The sequence below is a fragment of the Schistocerca piceifrons genome, chromosome 1, assembly GCF_021461385.2.
Source record: "Schistocerca piceifrons isolate TAMUIC-IGC-003096 chromosome 1, iqSchPice1.1, whole genome shotgun sequence".
Classification (NCBI taxonomy): Eukaryota; Metazoa; Arthropoda; class Insecta; order Orthoptera; family Acrididae; genus Schistocerca; species Schistocerca piceifrons.
The window spans coordinates 187,975,342-188,000,815 of NC_060138.1; the positions used below are offsets into that span (position 1 = coordinate 187,975,342).

The window sequence follows — 25,474 nt, forward strand, 5'->3', positions numbered from 1 at the left end:
TACAGATTGAGTTGAAACTGAGTCAAAAACTTTCTCAAAAGCTATGAATGGCAATATATGTTCCTTGGTCCATTGAGTAATACCAACTTGTGAAGAAAACTTGTTGCTTTGCTTGATTAAAATACCATATCTTTTTAATGCAGATCATTATAAAATTATCTTGTATGGGATGGAGATAAGAGCAATTACAGAAAAGTTTTGGTTTTGGAGAACTGACTTCTTCAAAGACGTTCTGTAAATGATTTTGCAAGTTCTTTTTGTTTAACTTTTCCTCCAGGTGCATTTCCTTTCTTCATGCGTCGAATGGCTTTATGCACTTACTTTGGATTTCCTTCCACAATATCATTTTCATTATTAATATCTGTTTTAAATCCACTCTGAACTACAGAAACATTTGTTAGTTACAATGCCATAGGTCATCTTAACTAATGATTTCTATGGTAATGGAAAGTCCTTGGTGGCAAAAATATTTTAGTGATTGAACTTACCTTTTTTTTTGAAAATTCTGGTCCAGACATAAGTAGCAGTGCCGTTCCTTGCCTCACTTTTCGAATATCAGAATGTTCTTTCTTATTTCATCAGCAGAATAAGTAACCCCCGCCCCCTTCTTTTTTTTTTTTTTTCCTGTGAAATGCAGTGTTCACAGTAGTACTGTTCTAGAGTTTGAGTAGTTATATTTAGATGTCTCAATGGGGAAATAACACAGCCAAAGAGTTGCAAATAATTGTTTAGTACATTATCCTAGGTTTCAACACCTCTAAGGATGTCTTCATCAGAATAAAAAGGCTGTAACATTTTTAATTGAGCATGTCTGCTCTAAACTTCGACTATTGGCTTCTCACACTGTAACTTTATGGCTTTTAAAATTTCATTTTGATGAAGACATCCTTAGAGGTGTCGAAATCTAGGTCAATGTACTAAACAGTTATTGGCAACTGGTTGGCTGTGTTATTTATCTGTTGAAACTTCTATATGGTAGCTGAAAGACAGCCATGTTCAAAACTGTAATATTTAGATGCATGTGTACCTTCTATGCTCAATTGTGATCATGTTCCCATTGAACAGTCATGAAGTTCGCAAATGTAATATGGGCCTATTTGCAGACATAAATGTATTGGTAATGAAACTACATATTTTAATGAAAGGTAAGGTTGTAAATAACAGAAGCTGCAATTTGTTGTTGAAAAATAATTATTCTTCATTATTCCATTGCTTCACAGTGGAGTGAATTATCAAAGTATTACAAAACATGATTCGTATTTCAGTTCATATATGGCATATGAAATAAATAAAAAATGATACAAATAAAATATTTTGGAATGAGTGTATTTATACATTATTTTCTTCATATGTCTTTTTAATACCTTAAATCCATGACATGCAATCTCCTTTTGATGAACCTAAAAAAATAACAATACACTTTAGGAGTAAACAGTTACTTGATGGCTGAAACACTCTGCAACCAGGTATCCACATAATTTGTCAGTGCAGAAATACTTGCATTAGAAAAATATAGCCTGCTTAGGTAAACAAGGCAATTGGCAGAAAAGGTGTTGTCACTGTTATGTACTGAAACTGTGCCTTTACAGAAACAACTTCAAAAATTCTCACTGTACCTATAAAACAAAAAATAAAAAAATAAAAAAAAAACCTGAGTGGTGTTAGAAAGGAACATTTCAAAACCACAAAATGTGATAAGCCAACTAATGCATAACAAAGTGGTGTAGAATGGGAGAGAAACACTACTATATATTTAAAGGACGCCATTTTTCACTTATTACAATTTTGGCATTATGTCACTGTCAAGCATAAATATTCAATGCTGTGTCACAGCGCAGATATAAATACAGGACCTGTTAAGGGTTAAGTCTACACTTTATATCCTGTTAACAAATCAAAGATACATGCATTACATGTACTACCACAGATTAAAACTGCATGTGAACACGGAGGATTTCATGGCCCTATTTCCAAAATCTCACAGATTATTAGATAAATGTCAACCAACATTGGTATGTAGAAATTCTAGAAAGTGAACAAAGTCAAGCCCATATGAGAAATACTGGGACTCTGGTGTGTTCCATTTCATCCTGCCCCTGTGAGAATCTGGTACATAATGCATGTTCACTGGTTTTTGGTCGAAAATTCTGTTTTGAAAGTTGGCCAATGAAGTGTGATATGGCATTTTTAGGATGGCAGGTCCCACTTCTGTTATGACAAAAGATGTCAGGGCATCCCACTGCGAGAAATATTATGATATGTGTAGATGAAAGAACAGCCTGAACCCATCACTTCTGCAATCCGAGACAGTGATTGAGCATCTCCACCTGCTGTGTGGATTAGATTAGAGTCAGTTTTCATTCCATAGAGCCAAAAAATGAAATGATTCTCATGGGTGTGGAACATGTCAGAAAGTATAACATAAAAAACATAAAAAATCTGTCAGAATGAAACACTGTTGTCTGAAACCAAGTTTTTAATGTTTGGTAGCAATTTATTGAAGATGTGTGTTCCTGAATATTGGACCAAGGTGAGTGATTTTAGGTCTTTATGTAGATTGTTCTTATTCCTAGTATTGATATTATGTATTGAACTGCTGGTTGGAAATAGAGACATATTACTTGCAACAAATTTAATTAAGGAATAAATAACTGAGAAGCAGTAGTTAGAATACAAAGTTCCTTGAACAGGTTTCTACATAATGTTCTTGAATTTACACCACAAATGATTCTTATTACATGCTTTTGCACATTACAAACTTTTGCTTGGTTTGATAAGTTACCCCAGAATGTGATCTGGTATGACAGAATAGAATGAAAATAAGCAAAGTATGCAAGGTTTTTTTTATATTTATATCTTCTACATCTGACATCACTGTCACAGCAAATACAGGCTTGTTTAGGCACATTATGCTTTCAAGCTGTTTAGAAGACACAGAGAAAAGTTCACAATGACTGTTGAATTGACTTATATTAATAATATATTTCTTGTTTTGATCTTGTACAAGCTACATATGTTTAAGATGATCTGTCAGCTCCCTTAGTATTTGTGACTGTGTTTTGAAATATGATGGTTAACAGAAAGTGTGAATACAAAAGGTTTAAAATGCAGTTGTTTATGTCATTCAGGTAGCTAAGAAGACAACTGACACTCTCTTTCAGTGCCCATTCACACATATGAGAAAGGTCCTTAGAAGGCTGTTGGAGCACTGTTAGATAGCCCTGAATAGCAGGTCCACCTTGGCAAACATCAAAAAAGCTGACCGAAAGAACTTTTATAAAATAAATTTACTGATATCAAACATAACAGGGTTCACATCACACACAGGATGTGTAACACTGATGCCATGTCAAAAACCATCATGGCCACATTTCATTAATTTATTTCTATAAAAAAGCACAAAATGACGATCTGCTCTTTTTTAATTGGAAAATAGCAGTGCAAGGCCTAAAGTTTAATGCCATTCTGGATGAATTGCCATGTACAGTATTATTAAACTATTTTGCCAAATGTGTGTAACAGTCATTATGGGCTCCTATTACAGACCAGTCTTGGCTGGGATAAGTAGCGAGAAATAGGATATGTGTAGAGTGGGGGAGGCAAAGGAACAAGACAAGTGACTTAAGGAAAGTTGTGTGGCACATTTAGAAGGGTACACAAGATGTATTGGGCATCTGGGCACTGGACAGGTAAGAGGAACAGTGAAGAGAGAAAATACAAAAGGAAGAGGAAAGACCCAGACTGGGAGGAACTAGGCTGGAGGAGACAACTAACTGTGGTAGAGGAGGGGGGGGGGGGGGGGGTTGGACTGAAGTGGAGGGCAGGGACTTGGAGAGAGTGAGGTCAAGAGGGTTGGAAATGAATGTTATTTTCCATGGAATGTTTCCGCTTGTTCAGATCACAGAAGTTGGTGTTGTAGGTCAGGATCCATATGGTGAGGAATATGAGGCAGCAATAAAAGACCATATGTTGGTGGTCTGTTTGGTCCATGCAGTGGTTGTTGTTAAGTTTCAGTATGATTTAGGTGCTTTTGTAGGTGGACAGTGTAATAGCACTTTGGAAAGGGTGAAAAAACTTCTAGGAGCTAGGTCAAAGTAGACTAGTAGTTGTGAGTTGCTGTGTGACAAAGAGGGCACTCCTTCGAGGCTGGTAAGCAGCTGCATAGTATGTAGTGGGTGTATGTGGAGATACAAAATGGGAGATCTGCTTCTGGGTATGGGGAAGGCTAGTGTCTGCCTGTAATGCCCTCAGAGGAACACATTTAGCATACTGGAACAGGGACTGTCTGTTACTTCAGCATGCATGTCTAAGCTCTATGTGAAGAACTTTTTCATGGGGAAAGTGTATTCTTTCAGAGTACAGGTATTATTGGTGACAGAGAACTTTAATGTGGAAAGAGATTCTTATGGAGCAAGGACTATATCCAAAAATCTTTTTGTTAGATAAGCCTCTCTGCCAATCAATGCCTCTTTCTGCAGTTGGGTGTGCACAGACTGCACAGTTCCTGGCAGAATAAAACTGTGTGATGGACCAGGAATAGAACTCAGAGCCTCTATGTTTCATGTGCAAATGCTGTAGTGACTGAGCTAACCAGAAAGTTTCAAAATAGCACTCACTCCACTGCACTGCAGAATGACTCATTTTGGAAACAATCCCCCCAAGCTGTGACTACGTTATTTTGTGAATTTTGTAAAGTAAGACAGAAGTACTGACACAAGTAAAGCTGTGATGGTGGGTTGTAAGTCATGCCTGGATAGCTCAGCTGGTAGACCTTTCGCCCATGGAAGGCAGAGGTTCTGGCTTTTTCAGTTCCATCCAGCACACAGTTTCTATTGGCCAGGAAGTTTCATGTATACTATATTATCCTTCCACCTGATAGCAGAATTGGAAAAACTGACATACGAGATCATTGCAGAATTGTTGAATCTGGGGTGTAAGTTTTCCACTTGACTCAAAACAAAAAAACCACAACAATGGGTCTCAGAATGACACTGGAAATCATGAACCATGCATCCAAGCCATGTGCAAGGTTAGTTGAATTCATCATTTCAACCAGCCATCTAAAGATTGCACAGAACCAAGAGAGCAGGCATAATTCATGCTGATATCTTTGACAATTTGCTGACTGCAGCCAGTATTCGACAGTTGCCAACAGAGTGTCCTCTGCAAATTGGATGAAACCCCCCTGGCATACATACCAAGTGCCTACTGATGTTCCTTCCCAATCTGGCAGCTATTACCCTGAATATATCCAATACTTGCCTGATCCTGGGGCTCCCAAAGACCAGCAAACCAAATCTCTGTGCTTCATTGAACTTTGTAGGAATCTCAACCATAGATCCTGTGTTGACTCAGATGTAACTTAACAATGGATAGAGTTTTGTACCTGTTGCCTAGGCAAACAGAGGCACTGTGTGGTCAGTATCCACTTTTGCCATCTTTCCAGGGATTCGCGAACCTGCCAAAGGCAGCAGCCTGAAGACTGTCAACCTTGGAAAATATAATTTTATCTGTTTCTGGACGATGATCAATGCTACTGACCTTTTTTAGGTACAGCCATATAACAACATGAAAGAGGGTACTCACCCAAGCAATTAAAAACTAATTGAGGAGAGACTACTACAATGGGAAACCGAACTACATGAATGTTGTTCCAAGTGGCAGAAGTATCAAAATAAAAGTGAACTCTACAGCACTGCTCATAGGCAATCATATATGATTAATAGTTATACAACATTCAAACTACAATACAGTGGTGCTGAAGAATGAATTAGCACAAAACGCGCACAATGTATATTATAAATATAAAATGCTATAAGCAAAAAAGGTTACATACGAGGGGGGACTCAAAAGTAACCGGAATCGTAATGCTGCACATCGTGCACTTGTAGTAGCAAGTTGCGCTGCCAGAGGGTTGTAGTAGGAGCTCTGCTGAGTCATTCTGCCACGCGGCATCACCCAACAGTGAGAAGTGTGGTTTCTTTGGCAGTTCTTTGAGTGTGCGTACAGTGCAAACGTGACATGAAGAAATGGCTAGTTCTTACAAACGTGTGGCAGTGAAGTTATGTTTCTTCCTCTGCAAGAACGCAGCAGAAACTGTTGCAATGATTCAGACAGCCTACAAAGACCATGCTCTTAGTGCAACACAAGTGTACAAATGGTTTTCCCAGTTTAAAAAGGGAGAAATGGTGGTTGAAGATCAGCCCCGTTCCGGTCTACCTTCAGCTGCTCAAAGTGAAGACAACATTGACAAAATCCGTGTTCTCATCAGTGAAGATCGACACAGGACAATCGACCAACTCGAGAACTTGTCCGGGTTGTCCTGGAGCTCAATTCAGCGCATCTTGACCACCGATTTGGCGATGCCAAGAGTGGCAGCAAAATTCGTGCCGAAGCTTCTTGGCGGAGATCAAAGGGATCGTCATTCAAGCTTGTCTCAAAATGAAGGACGTGTTCAAAGATGATCCACATTTTTTCAACAAAATCATTACAGTCATGGTGCTATGGGTACGATCCAGAAAGTAAACAACAGTCATCACAATGGAAGTCACCTGGCTTACCTCGACCAAAAAAAGCTCAAAAAGTGAAATCTAATGTGAAAACGATGTTGATCTGTTTTTTTGACATCAAAGGGATCGTACACTCTGAATTTGTCCCTGAAAACCAGACAGTAAACCAACAATTCTATTTGCAGGTTATGAAATGGCTTCGCAGAAGTTTGTCGCGAAAATGCCCAGCTTTGTGGGATTCTGGCGTGTGGTTCCTGCATCACGACAACGCTCCTGCGCACACGGCTCTCAGCGTTCGCCAGTTTTTGGCCTCAACGAAGGCGACTACCTTGACCCATGCGCCCTATTCGCCAGATTTAGCACCCTTGGACATCTTCCTATTCCCGAGGATGAAAAGAGACTTGAGAGGGAAGCGTTTTGCAGATGTGGAAGACGTAAAACGCAATGTCATGAAAGTGCTAGCAGGTATCAAAGAGGATGAATTTAAAAGGTGCTTCAAACACTGGAATGAACATTTGGACAAGTTTATTAATGTTAATGGAGAGTACTTTGAAGGAGATTAAGGTTGTGTTTGAAAACAATAAAGTATATGCTTTCTAGAAAGAAATTCTGGTTATTTTTGGGCCCTCCCTCATATTCCTCAGTGAAAGACCATGTTTCTGCAGGTTACCAGGAATGTCACTAATCTGCATTCTAAACACACTGGACAGAAATTTTAAAAACTCAAGATAATTGCAAACCAAAAGACTTACTTTAATTTTGAAAATCAAACAATGGAAAATCCAGAATGGAATGTAACAATTTTATGAAAAGAATAGTTGCTACTCACCATATAGCAGAGATGGTGAGTCACAGATAGACACAACAAAAAGACTGTCAGAGTGTGAGCTTCCAGCCAACAAGGCCTTCGTCAGCAATAGACAACAAGGCCTTTGTCAGCAATAGACAACATACACACACATGACCACAGTCTCTGGCTGCTGAGGCCACACTGCGAGCAGCCCCACATGATGAGAGAGGCAATCGGGTGGTGGGGATAAGGAGGGGGCTGGGACGGGGAGGGGGAGGGACAGCACAATAGGGGTGGGTGACAGTAAAGTGCTGCTTGTGGGAGCATACAGAAATGAGATTGGAGGAGAGTAGGCCAGCTAGATGCAGTTGGGAGGTTAGATGGAGGTAGTGAAAAAGGAGAGAAGTAAAAGGACCGTGGGTGCAATGGTGAAACAGAGGGCTGTGTAGTGCGGAAATGGGAACAGGGAAGGGGCTAGATCGGTAAGGACAATGACTAACAAAAGTTGAGGCCAGGAGGGTTTACTTTTGAAAGTAAGTTCCTCCAAATTTTCATTATTCAGTCATTTTTCAAACAGAAATAAGTAAAAATGGTGATAATTTATCTCTAACTTGCAATACATACATGTAGGACAGGTTCACAGACTGTCATGCACTCAGTATTCATCATAATCATCAGCTCCATAATATTCATCATCATCTCTATGATGGTTGAGCATCTGTGCCAAAGATATTTCACTATTCTCAGGTTCAGGCTCAGGTTCATCTTCAAAATCTTCCGCTTCATCTGAAAAATAATGTTGCCAGTTTATATTTCACCATAAAGAGACAAATAAACTGTTAAATGGAAATCACAGCATTACACAAAGCAGGTAGGATGGCACAAAGTTACTAAAGCTTCACTGTACACTTATTCTTTTTGTGTAGTAACACTAAAAAAGTTACTTCTCATTTAATTTTGCTCTGATTACTATGAAACTGAGTTTAACTTGTACTTATGTTCATGGAAATCTTCTCCAAAACCTTTCATTACAAAGAATGTGATGGAACTGTTGGAATCAAGTAAACTAAGCGAATTTTATTTTACAGAAACAGTAAAATATGGCAGGAGAGAAAAATATTTTTTAAAGCTCAAATAGCCATTTAATAGTTGTTGTTGGAACTCTTGATCTTATATAAAAATGGCACTGTTTTTGGCTTGTGTGTTGTTTGGTGAACACAATGTGTTTGCATAATGTTTTGCCTTGTGCTTGCAACAAGCAATTCAAAAAACTATTCAATCTTGTGCAACCCACTTGGAAATGTGTTTTCAATTCTGCTATGTGAGACAGGAGTGAATCTTTGCATTCCACAAGGTAAAGTGTCGAACTGCCGAACTATCTAATGCCTTCCTCCAACTTGTTGACTGGCTTACTCACCAGTTAGAGGCAGAACTATAGCCAACTGCAGACCTCAAACCACAGTGGAACTTGACATTTCTCACCACCACTAAGCATTTCCAAAGATGAAAACAACTATGAAAGAAGCTGGAGATCAAACTCTGAGCCTTAGGATTTATAGTCTGACAGCCACTGACACACAGTGCCATACTAAATGATATTCCCATGCACACAATGAGAAATGTGGGTATGATTTATACAGGGTGGTCAATTGATAGTGACCATGCCAAATATCTCACGAAATAAGCGTCAAACGAAAAAACTACAAAGAACGAAACTTGTCTATCTTGAAGAGGGAAATCAGATGGCGCTATGGTTGACCCGCTAAATGGCGTTGCCATAGGTCAAACGGATATCAACTGTGTTTTTTAAAATAGGAACCCCCATTTTTTATTACATATTCATGTAGTATATAAAGAAATATGAATGTTTTAGTTGGACCACTTTTTTCGCTTTGTGATAGATGGCGCTGTAATAGTCACAAACATATAAGTACATGGTATCACGCAACATTCCGCCAGTGCGATCGGTATTTGCTTTGTGATACATTACCCATGTTAAAATGGACCGTTTACCAATTGTGGAAAAGGTCGATATCGTGTTGATGTATGGTTATTGTGATCAAAATGCCCAACAGGCGTGTGCTAAGTATGCTGCTCGGCATTCTGGACGACATCCTCCAAGTGTCCGGACCGTTTGCCAGATATTTACGTTATTTAAGGAAACAGGAAGTGTTCAGCCACATGTGAAACGTCAACCACAACCTGCAACAAATGATGATGCCCTAGTAGGTGTTTTAGCGGAACATCAGCGACCTTAGTGGGTTAATGTATGGTGCATCATTATGGGAGGAAGGATAATTGGCCCCCATTTTATCAATGGCAATCTAAATGGTGCAATGTATGCTGATTTCCTACGTAATGTTCTACCAATGTTACTACAAGATGTTTTACTGCATGACAGAAAGGCAATGTACTTCCAACATGATGGATGTCCGGCACATAGCTCGCGTGCGGTTGAAGCAGTATTGAATAGCATATTTCATGACAGGTGGATTGGTTGCCGAAGCACCATACCATGGCCCGCACGTTCACTGGATATGACATCCACAGATTTCTTTCTGTGGGGAAAGTTGAAGGATATTTGCTATCGTGATCCACTGGCATCGCCTGACAACATGCGTCAGCGTATTGTCAATGCATGTGTGAACATTACGGAAGGCGAAATACTCGCTGTTGAGAGGAGTGTCGTTACACGTATTGCCAAATGCATTGGGGTTGACGGACATCATTTTGAGCATTTATTGCATTAATGTGGAGTTTACAGGTAATCATCCTGTAACAGCATGCATTCTCAGAAATGATAAGTTCACAAAGGTACATATATCACATTGGAACAACTGAAATAAAATGTTCAATCGTACCTACTTTCTGTATTTTAATTTAAAAAACTTACCTGTTACCAACAGTTCATCTAAAATTGTGAGCCATATGTTTGTGACTATGACAGCACCATCTATCACAAAGCGAAAAAAGTGGTCCAACTAAAACATTCATATTTCTTTATGTACTACATGAATATGTAATAAAAAATGGGGGTTCCTACTTAAAAAAAACACAGTTGATATCCGTTTGACCTATGGCAGCGCCATCTAGTGGGCCAACCATAGCGCCATCTGGTTTCCCCCTTCAAGCTAGACAAGTTTTGTTCTTTGTAGTTTTTTTCGTTTGACGCTTATTTTGTGAGATATTTGGCCCGGTCACGAGCAATGGACCACCCTGTATTCAAAAGCCAATGTTCAAATATCAAGCCAGAAGATTAATTCATCTTGAAAATTTCTTAAATGGGCTTCAGAGACAGAGAAAAGTATTTTTCATTAAAAGACAAGTAACATTTGAAGGCATACTGCAGAACAAATCTTACTCTAAGAATGTGTGAATCAGAACAATAAAAGTAATAATGTGAATACCCATTTCAATATCGTGGACATCAACTGTGTCGGTTGTCTGTAGTGTAGTTGATGATTGTTCTGCACTACCTGGAACCGGTGTCACATCATCATCTTTATCCTCAATTACTTCAACTGGAAGCTCATTTGTTTTCTCAACAACTTTAGTATGGAGTGTTTTATTACTCGTGAGTTCCCTGTAATTGCCAAATTACATGGTATAAAATTTAAACACCCACACTGGAATTTTTCTTGGTGCTAACAGAGTTAATGAAATCAAATAATTAATTAAAACAAGATAGACTCAGAATATAACTTGCATAAAAATTAGCATAGTCACTTTTGGCAGCTCAAGAAAAGAGTAATTAGATATAAGCTACCAACATTTTTTCACTCGAGAGAATTGTCATAGTTGGTTCCTGTAACGTATGCAACACAGAAACAGCCTAGATCAGATAACTAGCTGTGGGGCTAGGCAGTACTGTATTGAGGGAGTGGTAAGATAAGGCCCCACCATGAGTGAGTCACAATGAGGCACAAAAACTGATCAGAAAAAAAGGCAAGGAATAAAAATGGCTTAAAAATTAACCAGGAGAGGTGAGTTCTCCTACCCTTCATGTTCCTGTTGTCTGCCTATGAAAAGAAGCCTTTCCCTCAGCCAGCAACTGTAAAGACACGCTGTTGTCACAGTGTCATTTCTTCCAAGTAGTATCATAAAAAAAAAAAACTAGTGCCAAACATATGTCTATCACTGACATTCTTTATGTGATAGTAGTGAGATCAGTTCACGCAGGTTGGTCATGTACAACTATGAAATTCTTGCTGCTACTTTGTAATGATGCTGCATTATCTTACAATTCGGCAAGCAGTTGCTAAAGCAAATGTGCTATCTGACCAAAGTATTTTCTAATTTTTGCCAATTCGTGCTGAGTAAGACTGTTTGAGATAGTGATTCAAAGTATTTTATAGAATACTACATGAAATGGAAAATAAATCTCACATATATCACACAATTCCACGTGACTCTGATTTCCTGTCAGGAAATGCCTTAACTGAAAGCTCTATCTCTTTTCTTTTAAAACATGCAGCTGATTTTGGTGCCAACATGCAGCTGATTTTGGTGCCAAATATAGCCAGAGAAACAGCAGAACTAGTTAGTGAAATAGCTGCTTTCAAGTTTCATGTGAATGAGCTAACTAAAAGCATTGACACAGCATCCCATTTAGATATTTTGAAGATTTTTTTTCAGAGTTTGGGTTAGCAGATGCGCTTACCCAAACATCAAAATTGCTTTGAGAATATTTACGACAGTGCCAATGATTGCAGCATATTATTAACATAGTTTAGAAAATAAAAACTACTTAAGGTTTAGTATTGGTGAAAACAGACTGTCAAACAAATTTATCTGCATTGTCAATAGAATACTACACAGTTGCTAAACACGACTTCAACGACATAATCAGCAAGTCTGTAGGAAATGAAAAATAAAATTCTAATAAAAGCACAATTCTTCGAAATGCATATTTTCTCAGCTCCTCATTATAGGCCTTTTTCTCTTATTTGTTATTAGTAATTTATGCACTATTAATAATTTATGAGAAACAAATAATATTTGGAACCAATGTACAGCAGCTGCCATTAACAGTAAGATATAGATTTTATTTTACTTTCAGTTTTTTTAGGGAGTTTATACAACTTGTATTTATTTAGTACAATGATATATTTAACTTCTTGTGTGCAACTTTTATATCAATATACAGGGTCCAGTCACATTAATGTTATCACTGCTTATCAAATCAAATCGATATGGAATGCTGTTAGAAGGGAGACAGGAAAAGTAACCACTGGGGTAGGTAGTATTACTGTTAAAGAGAACGAGACCATCTTAACCAACAGTACACAGGTAGCCAATGTATTTAACAATCACTTCTTAAGTGTAGGAGTAAAAATTGATGAGAATAGCTCAAAAGAAAAAGCCAGGCACTACATGGAAGAATCAGTTTGGAAAAATTTTAGTCAGATTAAGTTTCATTTAACAACCTCTTGTGAAATAAGGAAAATTATTAAGTCTCTGAAAAATAAATGTTCTGTTGGAGTACATGACAAGTTATTAAACAATGTGGAGCAATTACAGCTGATGTTTTGAGTCACATATGTAATGCATCACTGACTCAGGGTATTTTTCCAGACAGGTTAAAATATGCCATTGTCAGGCCTCTCTACAAAAAGGGGGAAACCACAGATGTCAATAATTACTGGCCAGTATCCTTGCTTACAGCATTTTAAAAAATCTATGAGAAAGTAATGTGCTCAAGAGCGGTTAGCCATCTCAACAGTAATGGGATACTTAGTAAACCACAGTTCGGATTTCAGAAATGCTGTTCCACTGAGACAGCAATATACAATTTCACTGTCCACATAATAGAGTCTTTAAATAGTAAAATGTCACCAGTAGGAATATTCTGTGACTTATCCAAAGCATTTGATTGTGTGAACCGTGACATTATGTTAGAGACATTACAATACTATGATATAAATTGAACAGCATATGAATGGTTTAAGTCATATCTACAGAACAGGAAGCAAAAAGTCTCTTTATAGGCTTCAAGTGATACAAAGGAATTTGCCACTTCATCTAACTGGGGTGAAATTACATTAGGTGCTCTACGAGGTCGATCGTGGGTCCCCTCCTGTTCTTGATATATGTGAATGATCTCCCTTCTTATGTGAAACAAGATGCTGAACTGACAATGTTTGCTGATGATACAAGCACGATTATTAATCCAGTAAAAGAGAGTCCAATAGAAAATGATACAAATAAGGTCTTTGGAAAAGTTATTCATTGGTTTTCTGCAAATGGGCTTGCTCTGAACTTTGAAAAAACACAGTACATCCAATTTTCTGCTGCAAAAGTATAATTCCTTCAATAAACATAACACATCAAAAGAAGTCAGTAGCCAGGGTAGGGCATACTAAGTTTTTTGGGTGTACATATAGATGAGAATCTTAATTGGAAAATTCATATTTTGGATCTCCTAAAGTTACTAGGTTCAGCAACTTTTGCAATCAGAATAATTGCCAATTTTGAGGATGTAGAAATTAGTAAGCTAACATACTTTGCATACTACCACTCTCTGATGTCATACAGAATAATATTCTGGGGCAACTCAACACTTAGGCAAAAGGTATTCACGGCTCAAAAGAAAGTAGTTAGAATAATGTGAGGGGTTCATACCGTATTTACTCGAATCTAAGCCGCATCTGAAAAATGAGACTCGAAATCAAGGAAAAAATATTTTCCTGAATGTAAGCCGCACCTGAAATACGAGACTCGAAATTCAAGGAGAGAGAAAAATTATAGGCCGCATCTCCAAATTGAAACAAAGTTGGTCCATTGTAATATGAGACACAATTTAGGTCGAATGAATGACAATACAGCTACAGTAGTTTGGTTCGAGTCGTAAGTTAGCAGTCAAGCTTTACCAGGTAGCCATTGCTATGTGTCAGGCGCTCCGTCCGTATTTATACGGGTGCCCTTCCTTTTCAACGTGCTTCGTCTGGTTTGAATTGATAGCTTGTTTTTCTTTGATCTGATAAGCGCAGTTTTCTTTGTTAAAGGTGTTTACGTCACTCTAAGCTGAAAATGTGTTAATGTACTGTGTCATGCATTGTTTGTCGCATTCTGATAGTGCGTGTTTACGGCCTGTCACTGCTCGCCGCATGGCTTGCTTTTGTGCGCGCTACTGCCGCCCCCCTTTTTTTTTTTTTTTTTTTTAAAAAAAAAAAGAGGAATCATTTCATTAGCGAAACAATGGCAAGAAACTGCTATTTGTTGTTACTTACACTGCTGCTTTCTTTGATAATGATCAACAAGAGCCAAATAATAGACTGCGTATGATAGAAGATGTTCTGAACGAGAGTTTAGCGAAAATTTTTCTCGATTTGAATATCTTTGCAGGCGCCTCTTTAGTACATTACATTCTACACAGAAATTAGAGTCATCTTAGATTTAAAAATCTAGTCAATTGCCGTGCTTCATTTCTGACTGTATCACTATTAAGCATAAGAATAATACGAATATAAACATGACATGATATTTATATTCTTCCGCGTTTGCTGTTGTCTCACTCTAGTTTTGTAGTTTATTAGGCAGACCAGATTTAAATGAGATAGCAGCAAACATGAAACAATACATGGCAAAATGTTTATATGTGTATTATTCTTATGGTGACGAGAATACTGCATGTGATTCACAATTTATAAGAGTTCCTATTATAGCAACCATCTCTTCTCACAGATAGGAAAAAATTCAGAACATAGAGTTGGCCATATTGACAAACATCCCAAACAGACTTGCCAGTCGGATTTTCGTAGTACATTGAAAATAGCTCGTCTTCCACTTTTTTTTTTTAATTTATTTACTGGCGCAGATGTTTTGGCGCCAGTATTTATCTTTGTGCCTACAAAGCATGCCTGTGTAGCGCTACATATATTCGATGGCAGAAGTGAGTTGTGGCGGCACCCACCAACTTTTTTCAGAATTTCCGCTGACTTTGCACTCGATTCTAAGCTGCAGGTGGTTTTTTGGATTACAAAAACTGGAAATAAAGTGCGGCTTAGATTCGAGTAAATACGGTAGTCGCACATCTTGTAGGCATCTGTTTAAAAGGTTAGGAATTCTTACAACTGCTTCATAGTACATTTACTCAGTAATGAAATTTTTTCTCACCAACATGGACCAGTTTAAAATCAACAGCGACATTCATGATTACAATACCAGAAAAAAGAAAGACCTACACTATCCTTTACTTAACCTATCTTTGGCACAGAAAGGGGTAAAATATGCTGCTATAAAACTTTTTGATAAATTACCAGATGACATAAAATGTCTGACAGACAGCAGCAATAGTTTCAAAAACAAACTGAAATCATACCTCCTTGACATCTCCTTCTATACCATAGATGAATTCTTGAATATGAGTAAATAAATCTGGAGATATAATATATGCATTTTGTGCCATTTAAGGGAATGGGATAGATAATAGAAATATTTAGGTATAACGCTATAATGTAAAAAAACAAAACAAAACAAAAAAACACCTTGTTTCCTGTGCACATTTCTTGTGCATTTGACATGTTCCACATCATAACGGTTTTTCCGTGCTATTGATCAATGGAACATGTAACTAACTAACTTCGACATACACGTCCAATAACCTCTCACAGACAGCAGATGGCAGCGCTAGTGGTGGAGAGTATGTAAGTGTGTTGGAGGGGATGGGAAAAACAATGCAGTCACTGTCGTAATGAGGGAATGGAGCGATTTATCTGACATCCGAAAGAGCAAGATCACTGGGTTTTGGGCGAAGGGTGGAAGCATTTCCGAAACAGCTAAGTCTGTAAACTGTTCATGTGCTGGAATGGTTAAAGTAAGCCGTGCATGGCAAAATGGCTCTATTACAAAACAGGTATCGAGGCAACTGTGGTGCACCAAGGGCCACAGATGACAGTGGTGAATGACAGCTATGGAGGTGTGTATGGACAAGCAGACATGCAACTGTTGAGCAACTAACCACTCAGATGAACCAAGGGGCTATAAACAATGTCTCCTCAATAGCTGTTCAGTATAGGTTTGTGCATATCTGCCTCTACAGAAGCAGCCTGGTTCATGTACCCATGCTGACTGCTGTTCATCAGCAATGAAGGCTGGGTTTTGCAAGCCAATACCAGAACTGGATGTACACTGAATGGTGACAGGTGGTCTTTTCAGGTGAATCACATTTTGTGTCCCATCAGACATATGGCTGTTGGTGTGAAATGCCTGAAAGCATACACCCCACAATAATTGTCAGAGCATTATGGTCTGGGGAAAGCTTTCATGGCATTCCCTAGGTGATCTCATCATTCTGTAAGGTGCAATGGATCAACAAAAATATGTATCTATCCTTGGGGACCATGTCCATGCACTTTGTTTTTCCTTGGCATGATGGCATCTACCAGCAGTACAATGTAACGTGTCACTCAGCTTGAGGGCGTATGTGCATCGTTTGAAGAGCCTAGGATGAGTTTACTGTACTTCCCTGGCTATCAAACTCTCCAGATTTAAACCCAATTGATGATCTGTGGGACCACCTTAACAGGCTGTTCACACCATGGGTCCTGAACCAAGAAACCTAGCAAGCTGGCCGCGGCACTGGAGCTGACATGGCTCCACATCCCTGTCAGCACCTGCATATCTCGCAGCAATCTGCACTGTAAAGACAGTTATTCAGGTGACTGGACAATGTAATTCATTTAAGTACTATTTTACACTAATACTTCATTTTTATTGACCGAGACAAAATTATAAAATGAGCTTAATCTACATGGAAAAAATTGCAGATGTTAGTTTTACCGGAGGAGGGGTGCAGCATAGGCTGTTCTACCAGGGGTGACGGATCACTTCATTACAAGTGTGGGATCAGGTTCTATAGTTTAAAAGTAACTTTCAGAAAATGCATAAGTGTTGCTACAGAAAGACATAGATAATATGGATGAAGATTTATATACTTACCTTGCAGGCAGAGATTTTACTAGCTGCGATGAGCTGGCTGAGCCAGCTGTTGTTGATTCAGACGTCTTCTCAGGCTGTCCTTCATCTTTTGCATTTAGGCTTTTTAAGACATCATAATTAATTTTTAATGATATTTTTTTCTCCTGCAGCATTTTTTCAATTGCTTCTCCTGCAGAACTTGAAGGTGGGATTCTAATTTTCCTATTTCCACATTTTCTCTTCTTCTTTTCTGGCTTCCCTTCTTCTTTTTCCTTTGCCAACTTTTCAGCTTTTTCTAAAACAAATGTTGTTATAGTGAGGCCATAAACTGTAGACACACAAGACCCAAAATATAAGAAGAAAATACAACAAATATAGGAGGAGGATTCAAATGAGAAGTTTGAAAGTGCAATAAAATTCCTAAAACTTGTACTATCATTCTGGGCAGACTTGTTACAGGAGATAAAACCAGGGTGCACTATGACCAATCTGAAATGAAAAGATCTAGTAAGGAATGGCGTCAGAGCTCTTTGAAAAAAGATCTTCATTCAACTATCAGCTGTACAACTCATGCTCTCTCTATCTTTATTGGGTGAAAAAGGAATATTTTTGGAGTGTAATTTGGAAAGGGGATTAACACTGTGGCCAGTAATTCATACTCAAAGCTACTTCAAAATCATCTTCACCCTGCAATCAGAAGTGAACAATGAGGACTTTTGATCAACAATGCTCTTCCCAATACTTCCTGTTCAACTGTATCAACAACACAAAATATGAAATTCTAATGTCTCAATCACCCACCTTACTCAATGTCTCAATCACCCACCTTACTCACCAGACCTCACCTCGAATGTCTTTCATGTGTTCAGACAGTTCAAATAATTGCTGAAAGGCAAGAATTTCAGAAGGGATAAAAATGTACAAACCACTGTGCATGAGTGACAGTGTTCACAATCAAAAGAATTCTTCTCACAAAGTATATATATGTGTAGACCATATTACACTATAGAGATTTTCTGGAAAGAAAATAAGGGGTACTTATACTTCGACAGTCCTGAGAAACCAGGTAAAATGAAACATGCTTATAAAGCAGATATCAAATTATTTTTAATAACAAACTGTCACTGGATGGGCGAGCAGCATCTGGAATAATGTTATAAAAAACTGGTAATCATCTTCAATAACCAGAATGAGATTTTCACTCTGCAGCGGAGTGTGCGCTGATATGAAACTTCCTGGCAGATTAAAACTGTGTGCCCGACCGAGACTCAAACTCGGGACCTTTGCCTTCCGCGGCCAACTGGTCTACCATCTGAGCTACCGAAGCACGACTCACGCCCGGTACTCACAGCTTTACTCCTGCCAGTATCTCGTCTCTTACCTTCCAAACTTTACAGAAGCTCTCCTGCGAACCTTGCAGAACTAGCACTCCTGAAAGAAAGGATATTGTGGAGACATGGCTTAGCCACAGCCTGGGGGATGTTTCCAGAATGAGATTTTCACTCTGCAGCAGAGTGTGCGCTGATATGAAACTTCCTGGCAGATTAAAACTGTGTGCCCGACCGAGACTTGAACTCGGGACCTTTGCCTTCCGCGGGCAACTGGTCTACCATCTGAGCTACCGAAGCACGACTCACGCCCGGTACTCACAGCTTTACTTCTGCCAGTATCTTGTCTCCTACCTTCCAAACTTTACAGAAGCTCTCCTGTGAACCTTGCAGAACTAGCACTGCTGAAAGAAAGGATATTGTGGAGACATGGCTTAGCCACAGCCTGGGAAGTGGCTTACAAACCATGCTATTAATTTTGTACTGAATATGCTGTTCAAATCCATTTAAGTTCCTAAATTTTTTATGAAGTACAGAAGTCTGGCAGCGGAAAACCTTCTCAGTTGAATTACGTTTGCTTGAGAATTGTTTGTGATTTCCCCTTTAACATGATTCTGTAAATGGTATTTGCAGACAATGAGCTATTGCTTTTTTGGACTTCAATTCAAATGTTCATGGTCCGGACAATACTTTAAAACACACACATTTTATTTCTTTATTTTTTATTAATAGTTGTCAAGTCAATACCAGCTTCTCCAAGGGGTTATAGATGGTTTGTTTTAAACTAATGTATTATAGGTCTCCATACTATGAAAGGAAATTTTTTAAATCAGATCTGAAAGAACTACAATTACATAGCAAACAAGCATTTATTGCCTCAGGATTAATGTCTAGTGTTGATCCACATGTACATACATACTCTACAAGTACACTACTAGTAATTTCCGTTCCTGTTACATTCGGAAATACAGTGACAGGAGAATGACTGTCATGTCTCTGTACAAGTCCTAATTTTCCTTGTCCTGTTTTTGTGGTCCTTATATGAAGTGCACATTGGCAGCAGTAGAACTGTTCTGCAATTAGCAGCAAATGCCAGATCTCTAAGTTTTCTCAGTACTATTTCATGAAATGAATGGTGTCTTCTGTCCAGAGATTCCCATTCGAGTTCGCACAGCATTTCTGTAGTTCTCACATGCTGATCGAGCCTAGTGATAACAAGTCTAGCAGCACATCTTTGAATCGCTTTTATGTTTTCCTTTAATTCAACCTGGTGGGGATCCCAAACACTCGAGCAGTACTTGAGAATGGATCGCATTAGTGTTCTATGTGTGGCTACCTTTACAGATGAACATATAACTCAACAAGCTATAGATTTTACATGTATAAATCTATCAGGAAGAGCAAAGATTAAGTTGAGTGACATATAAATGGTGGAGTTGCAGCAAGATGGCTATATAAGGTATGTGAGATATACTGCATGCCATAAAAAAGCTTGAGGCTGCTGAGTCATGGCCAGCTATGTCACCACTTCCAGAAAACCCCATGTCACTAAGTAAACTGCGGTGCTTGCAAGCAGCACACTAATGTGATGAAGTTCTGAGCACATCTAAAATTAAATTATATATTAAAAAAAAAAGACTGATGATTCCAATAAAATTATTGCCAGTCAAGAACAAAAAAGTAGTAATGGAGAAAAATGTCTGCTTATGTCTGTGTATGTGCGGATGGATGTGTGTGTGTGTGTGTGTGTGTGTGTGTGTGTGTGTGCGCGCGCGAGTGTATACCCCTTTTTCCCCCCGAAGGTAAGTCTTTCCGCTCCCGGGATTGGAATGACTCCTTACCCTCTCCCTTAAAACCCACATCCTTTCGTCTTTCCCTCTCCTTCCCTCTTTCCTGATGAGGCAACAGTTTGCTGCGAAAGCTTGAATTTCATGTGTATGTTTGTGTGTCTATCGACCTGCCAGCACTTTCGTTCGGTAAGTCACATCACACACACACACACACACACACACACACACACACACACACACACACACACTCTGTAGTTTATAATAAAAATATTTACACTTACAGACACCATTGACAAACAAATGATATACCATCTGACAGAGAATGAAGTTACTAACAGCTTGAGGCTATGAGACAATTTTAAACAAAAGAGGAATATGTTATAAACAAGAAAATCATACTACAATTGTTGTGTGCCATAGCAAAGTATCCACAACAATTACAAAAAAAAGATTAACCTCTGCATAAAAAGTTTATATTATTGTCTTTTACTGTTTATACACATTAGTATGAAATTCTGGTAGTGTGATGTTGTAAGAGTGGCGTTTGACCGAAGCAGTAATGTAAGGGCATGAAGAATCAAGTTTTGAACTTGCAGTTCCTGCAGTTTCAACTTGTATTGCAAAAATAGCCTCTAAAAACCATGATTATTGGTATGTATAAAATTAATCTGTATAATAATGGGCTGTAAACATATCATAAAGCTGTATCTTATTTGTGTAATATAAAATATGTACATCAACTGTAAATAATGTCAAATGATGGTCTATAACTTAAAAGCTAACTTTAGCATAACAGTGGTTACAGGAACAAGCTATGAAAGAAGAAAGCAGTGCAGATTTAAGGTCTTTTGTTGGTGTTCTTGGTCTGGGTAAGAGCTGAGCAGCCTAAGAGCAGCTGATGTTAGCTTGTGATAACATGGTAGCAGGTAGTTTGAACACATTCATTCTGGTGCAACAATCTGCAATTCTGGAGATTTATTTTATTTGTTGTGTGTTGGTATTATAGTAATCTGTACAATACTACACTTTTGCCGCCCCTAACATGGCATGAATCTCACAGTTTTGAGTAGCACTCATTTGGCTGCTCCACACCCCCACCAGAGGTTGCTAATCATGGTTTGGTGCCTCAATTGCCTCAGCTGAGCGACAGTGGCCCCTGGTTGGCAAATGCTCTTTATATTACCACTCACAGGCTCCAGCCAGCAGTCTGTATTTGTCACCAGTCTGCAAGTGCCGACAAGTCTTGTACAAGTCATTACTTCTGTTACTTCCTGGTTTCTGACAACCGTATCTTTTATCATGTTTAGAGCCACAACACAAGTGGCAATGAGTAGAACTTTGGTGTGCTCTGTTACAGAACTTTCCTGGGTTCAACTTTGGATCTTTTGTGTGCCTAACTTCAGTGAATGTTTTTTCACGTAGTTCTCCATGTACGCAGTTCTTTGTTCACTTCTCCAGCAACAGCAACTTCTTCTTAGATGACTTCATGGCTATGCTGACAATGCAGATTCCACCATCTCCCTGTGCACTACCACTGTTTTTAGCCATCCAATGACTCTGTTGCAGTTCAGCAAGTTTTTACTCGTGGATCCAGGAGAAATTTTTCATATTTTGGGTAACAGACACAGACACTTGTATGGCTTTGTTTCTGTCTTCAATTTCTTCTCGCGTGCTCTCACTGCTATATTCATTGGTCTCCTTTTCAGACACAGCCTCCCTCTCTTTGTTGTTCTGTTCATTGGCCCCCTTTTTAGGAACTGGCCCGTTTCTCTTAGTTGTTGTGTTGGCTATCCCCCATTTCAGGACCTGTTTCACTCTCCTTTGCTGTCTTGTGTTGTTTGTTCTCTTTTTATCATAGCTTGCTCACCCATGCCCTTACCACTCATGTTTAATTTTTGCTAGTGCCACAAGCAGCCATGTCAGTCTCCACGTCTTTTCTGCCTACAATCTGACCCACATCATATGCAGTCTTCATGGTTAGGGATGCGATCATCTGCCTAGTGCCTGGAGATGTGGTTTGTCAGAGCACTCTTTACTGTTGTGTAAAGGGTCAAATGATTATAGTGATTAAGTTAGTTAAAGGTAGGAGTTTTAGAGTAATGAAGTTAGTTAAAACGTGTAAGAATATTGGGAGCCAGAACTCATATGTGTGTTACATTTTGTTCTGCTGTCAATGGTATGATACAAGTGTCTCAGAGGAGTGTCGAGTTAAGGAACACAAAGGAGAACACTGTATCACCGACCACTGGGGGATGTGACAAGAAGCATCTTGCCACATGTGAGAGTGTCAACATTGAGAGTGGTAATTGGGTCAGTTACATCGGAATATTCCACTGGCCTACTGGGGAGGAAGAACTGCAAACATCTTGAGGCATTGGAGTGACAAAGAGCCTGTGTCACTCAGTGCCACCACTAATTCGGAGTCATCGCAGTCATCGTAACAGTCATAATCATAATTCGGGTCTTAGCCTAGGAGGCACCAGAGTGATGCCGTCACTGGAGTAGTGATGCCACCACTGTAGTCATCACCATCACTATCATCAGATGCCATCAGCAGGCAGCTGCCTGTAATGGGAGTCATCACCTGGTGTGCATTGTGGTAACGCACTAGCGCCATCGTCCTGGGACACTGCACAAACACCACGAGTGGGCTGAAGCTGAGAACCCTGGCCTGCTGATGCTAAACAGCGACTGCCATGGATGGTCACTGAGACAGGGCACTGGCCTGTCCCACTGCCACAGCCACCATGTCCCCCAGTCGTAATCACAACAGAGGCCTGTGTAGCATGGTTTCAGCCACCGCAGTATGACTCAGCAAGGCATCATCGTTTGTGAACCACATCGGTGCATGGGGCAAGCTCACTGTGAGAAGAGGAAGTCACTGCAGTTTATACCAGGAAACCTCACCGCAATGAACAACTCAACCAGCTACAACAACAAGGACACCATGCAGCATTTTCCTCTGGCCCCTCTTGCTTTATGCAACATGAGGGAGCTGCTTGTGAACACTGGAATAGCTGTTTCACTCCTCAACCCTCAAACATATGCATGGCTGAGCTCCCAGCCACTGGCTCCTGCAAACGTCATCTGGTAAGCTACAATAAACATCACATTCCTGTTGTTAGTCAATTTATAAAGTTGTGTTCCATCAAAACACTTACGGGGTTGTTAATGATCCTCATGCTGAGAATTTGTTTGAGTTCCAGGCTTTGTTACTTTTGAATTCTCTGTTGTCTTTCCATGCTACATAGTGGCATATGCATTAGTGCTCAATCCATTGTCTGCTCAAGACAAATCATCATATTTTCCATTTGCCATGAAAGCATGACAGACTATTTGATACTTTCTCCATTGCCAACTCCAGGATTACATCCCCAGTAGCTACAGACCCAGTGCTTAAACACATTGATTACTAGGTGGAACAGTGGGTCACAGTCTGCGACAAGTGTCTAAATCAACAGGCAGCACTGCACGCTGTTTTTCACCTTGGCCAGTACCAACAATACCTTGGGACAGAAGTGATATCAAGATTGCTGGACCATTTTTAGACACTTTTTGACTGTTGGTTGATGTCTTTTCCATGTTTTCTTATGTTGTTTGTTGTTTATCTACCACAGCAGTCATGATTCTCAAGGCATTGTCCTCTGTCATTCATGCTGAAGGCCTCTCTTGTAAAGTGGTTTTTCGGTTCATCTCTTTTTATGACTTTTGCTTCCACAATGATATCCACCAGCATCACAGTTTGCCGTGGCAGCATACTCCACTGGCTGTGCCCGTCCACCTTCCTACAGGGGAACCACCCCCACAAGGACATCGGCACATCAGCATTATATCTATTTTAAACTTAAGTCATTTATTGATTGTCTACATTTTGTTAACACAAGAATTAAAATAAAAAGAAATGGTTTACATTAATTTTTATCTTTACTACCTTTTTCTCCTTTTATGCCTGTTGTCTGTGGTATTACTATTTTTAAACATCACTGTCATCCTAATAGCACAGTTATGAATTTTATCTTTGTTATCACAAATATTTCACTGTTTCTTTTGAATATGTTGCAACATCTGAGGTTGCGATTATGATGGAACCTGAGAATGCAGCTGCTTCTTGCTGAATATATCAGATTTTGCTTCTATACTGATGTGAGAATGTTACAATGTTTGCTGCTTCCAAACATATTGTCTGCCCATTGCTCTCTCATTGGCTGCACAGAACTAGCAGCTGACATACTCCCTTTTGTTCCCGTTATACCTCACAGTGAGCATCAACAACATTGTTGCAGGAAACACGTAAGTATGCCACTGGCCCCTATGTAGTCTTTTACCACCTCTTCCAGAAATGTGTACTACTGTTGTGTATCTGTCTAATTTTAAAGTCAGTTCAAATGGATTCAGAGAAACTGAAGTGGTATATGTTCCCATTGCTGGGAGCTTGATGGAATTTGCTGCCTGTTCACTGCTCCCCTCCCCAAACCATCCTAGTTCTCAGCCAAGCTGGTATCACTGTTCCCTCTCCAACCCTTCTGTAATGCTGTGCTGAGCAATTGTGAAGCATGGACTGCAATATCTTCTAGGATGCAGGCCATGTGTAACAAAAACAACTAGTGCTTAAATAAAAGATTGCAATCATGATTCACTAAGATTCTCGAACTGTCATTCATTCTGTGATCTAGTGACTTCTGTTGGACTCTCTCCATAAGACGTCTTGGCACTGTAATTCATTATCCTGATAACAATTTTAGCCAGTTTAATATGACTTTTTTTAGACGTTTTATTCTTGATTACTTTTCTTTCTTGTTTCATCTGCATGTCACCATTTGTTCTAAAGCTGATTAAAAGGTGGTAATGTTTTTACTCAGTATTCTAATAAGAGACCAATGACAGAAATTCTCCTTTGCACCCCACTTGGTAAATCATTGCAGTATCTCATAAGACAAATAATATACTGACTTGCATTGAGAATCAAGTTATGTTTTTTGAAGGACAACATTTTGCCTTGCGAGGTTAACTTTACTTAACAAGCACCATACATGTCTTATACAGTATCAATCCATGTATGACAACATTTATTGCATATCTGTTCAAATAAAACAAGATTTGTAAGATAACAGCATTGAATTCTATATCCTCCTGTTTTTC

General features: G+C 39.0%; 1 protein-coding gene across 2 annotated transcripts in view; it reads right to left on the reverse strand.

The window, feature by feature from the left end:
• Nucleotides 1-1,202: 1,202 nt before the first annotated feature.
• LOC124789919 (transcription factor IIIB 90 kDa subunit) overlaps nucleotides 1,203-25,474 on the reverse strand; it is a 378,195-nt gene continuing 353,923 nt past the window's right edge. Inside the window, exons 11-14 of one of the 2 annotated variants that reach the window (XM_047257442.1) lie at nucleotides 17,239-17,512; nucleotides 10,707-10,882; nucleotides 7,924-8,085; nucleotides 1,203-1,400 (exon numbers count right to left, since the gene is read on the reverse strand). In XM_047257442.1, coding sequence (XP_047113398.1) covers nucleotides 7,955-8,085; nucleotides 10,707-10,882; nucleotides 17,239-17,512 — 581 coding nt within the window. In that variant the 3' untranslated portion in view covers nucleotides 1,203-1,400; nucleotides 7,924-7,954. The other variant, XM_047257452.1, reaches the window with a different exon arrangement.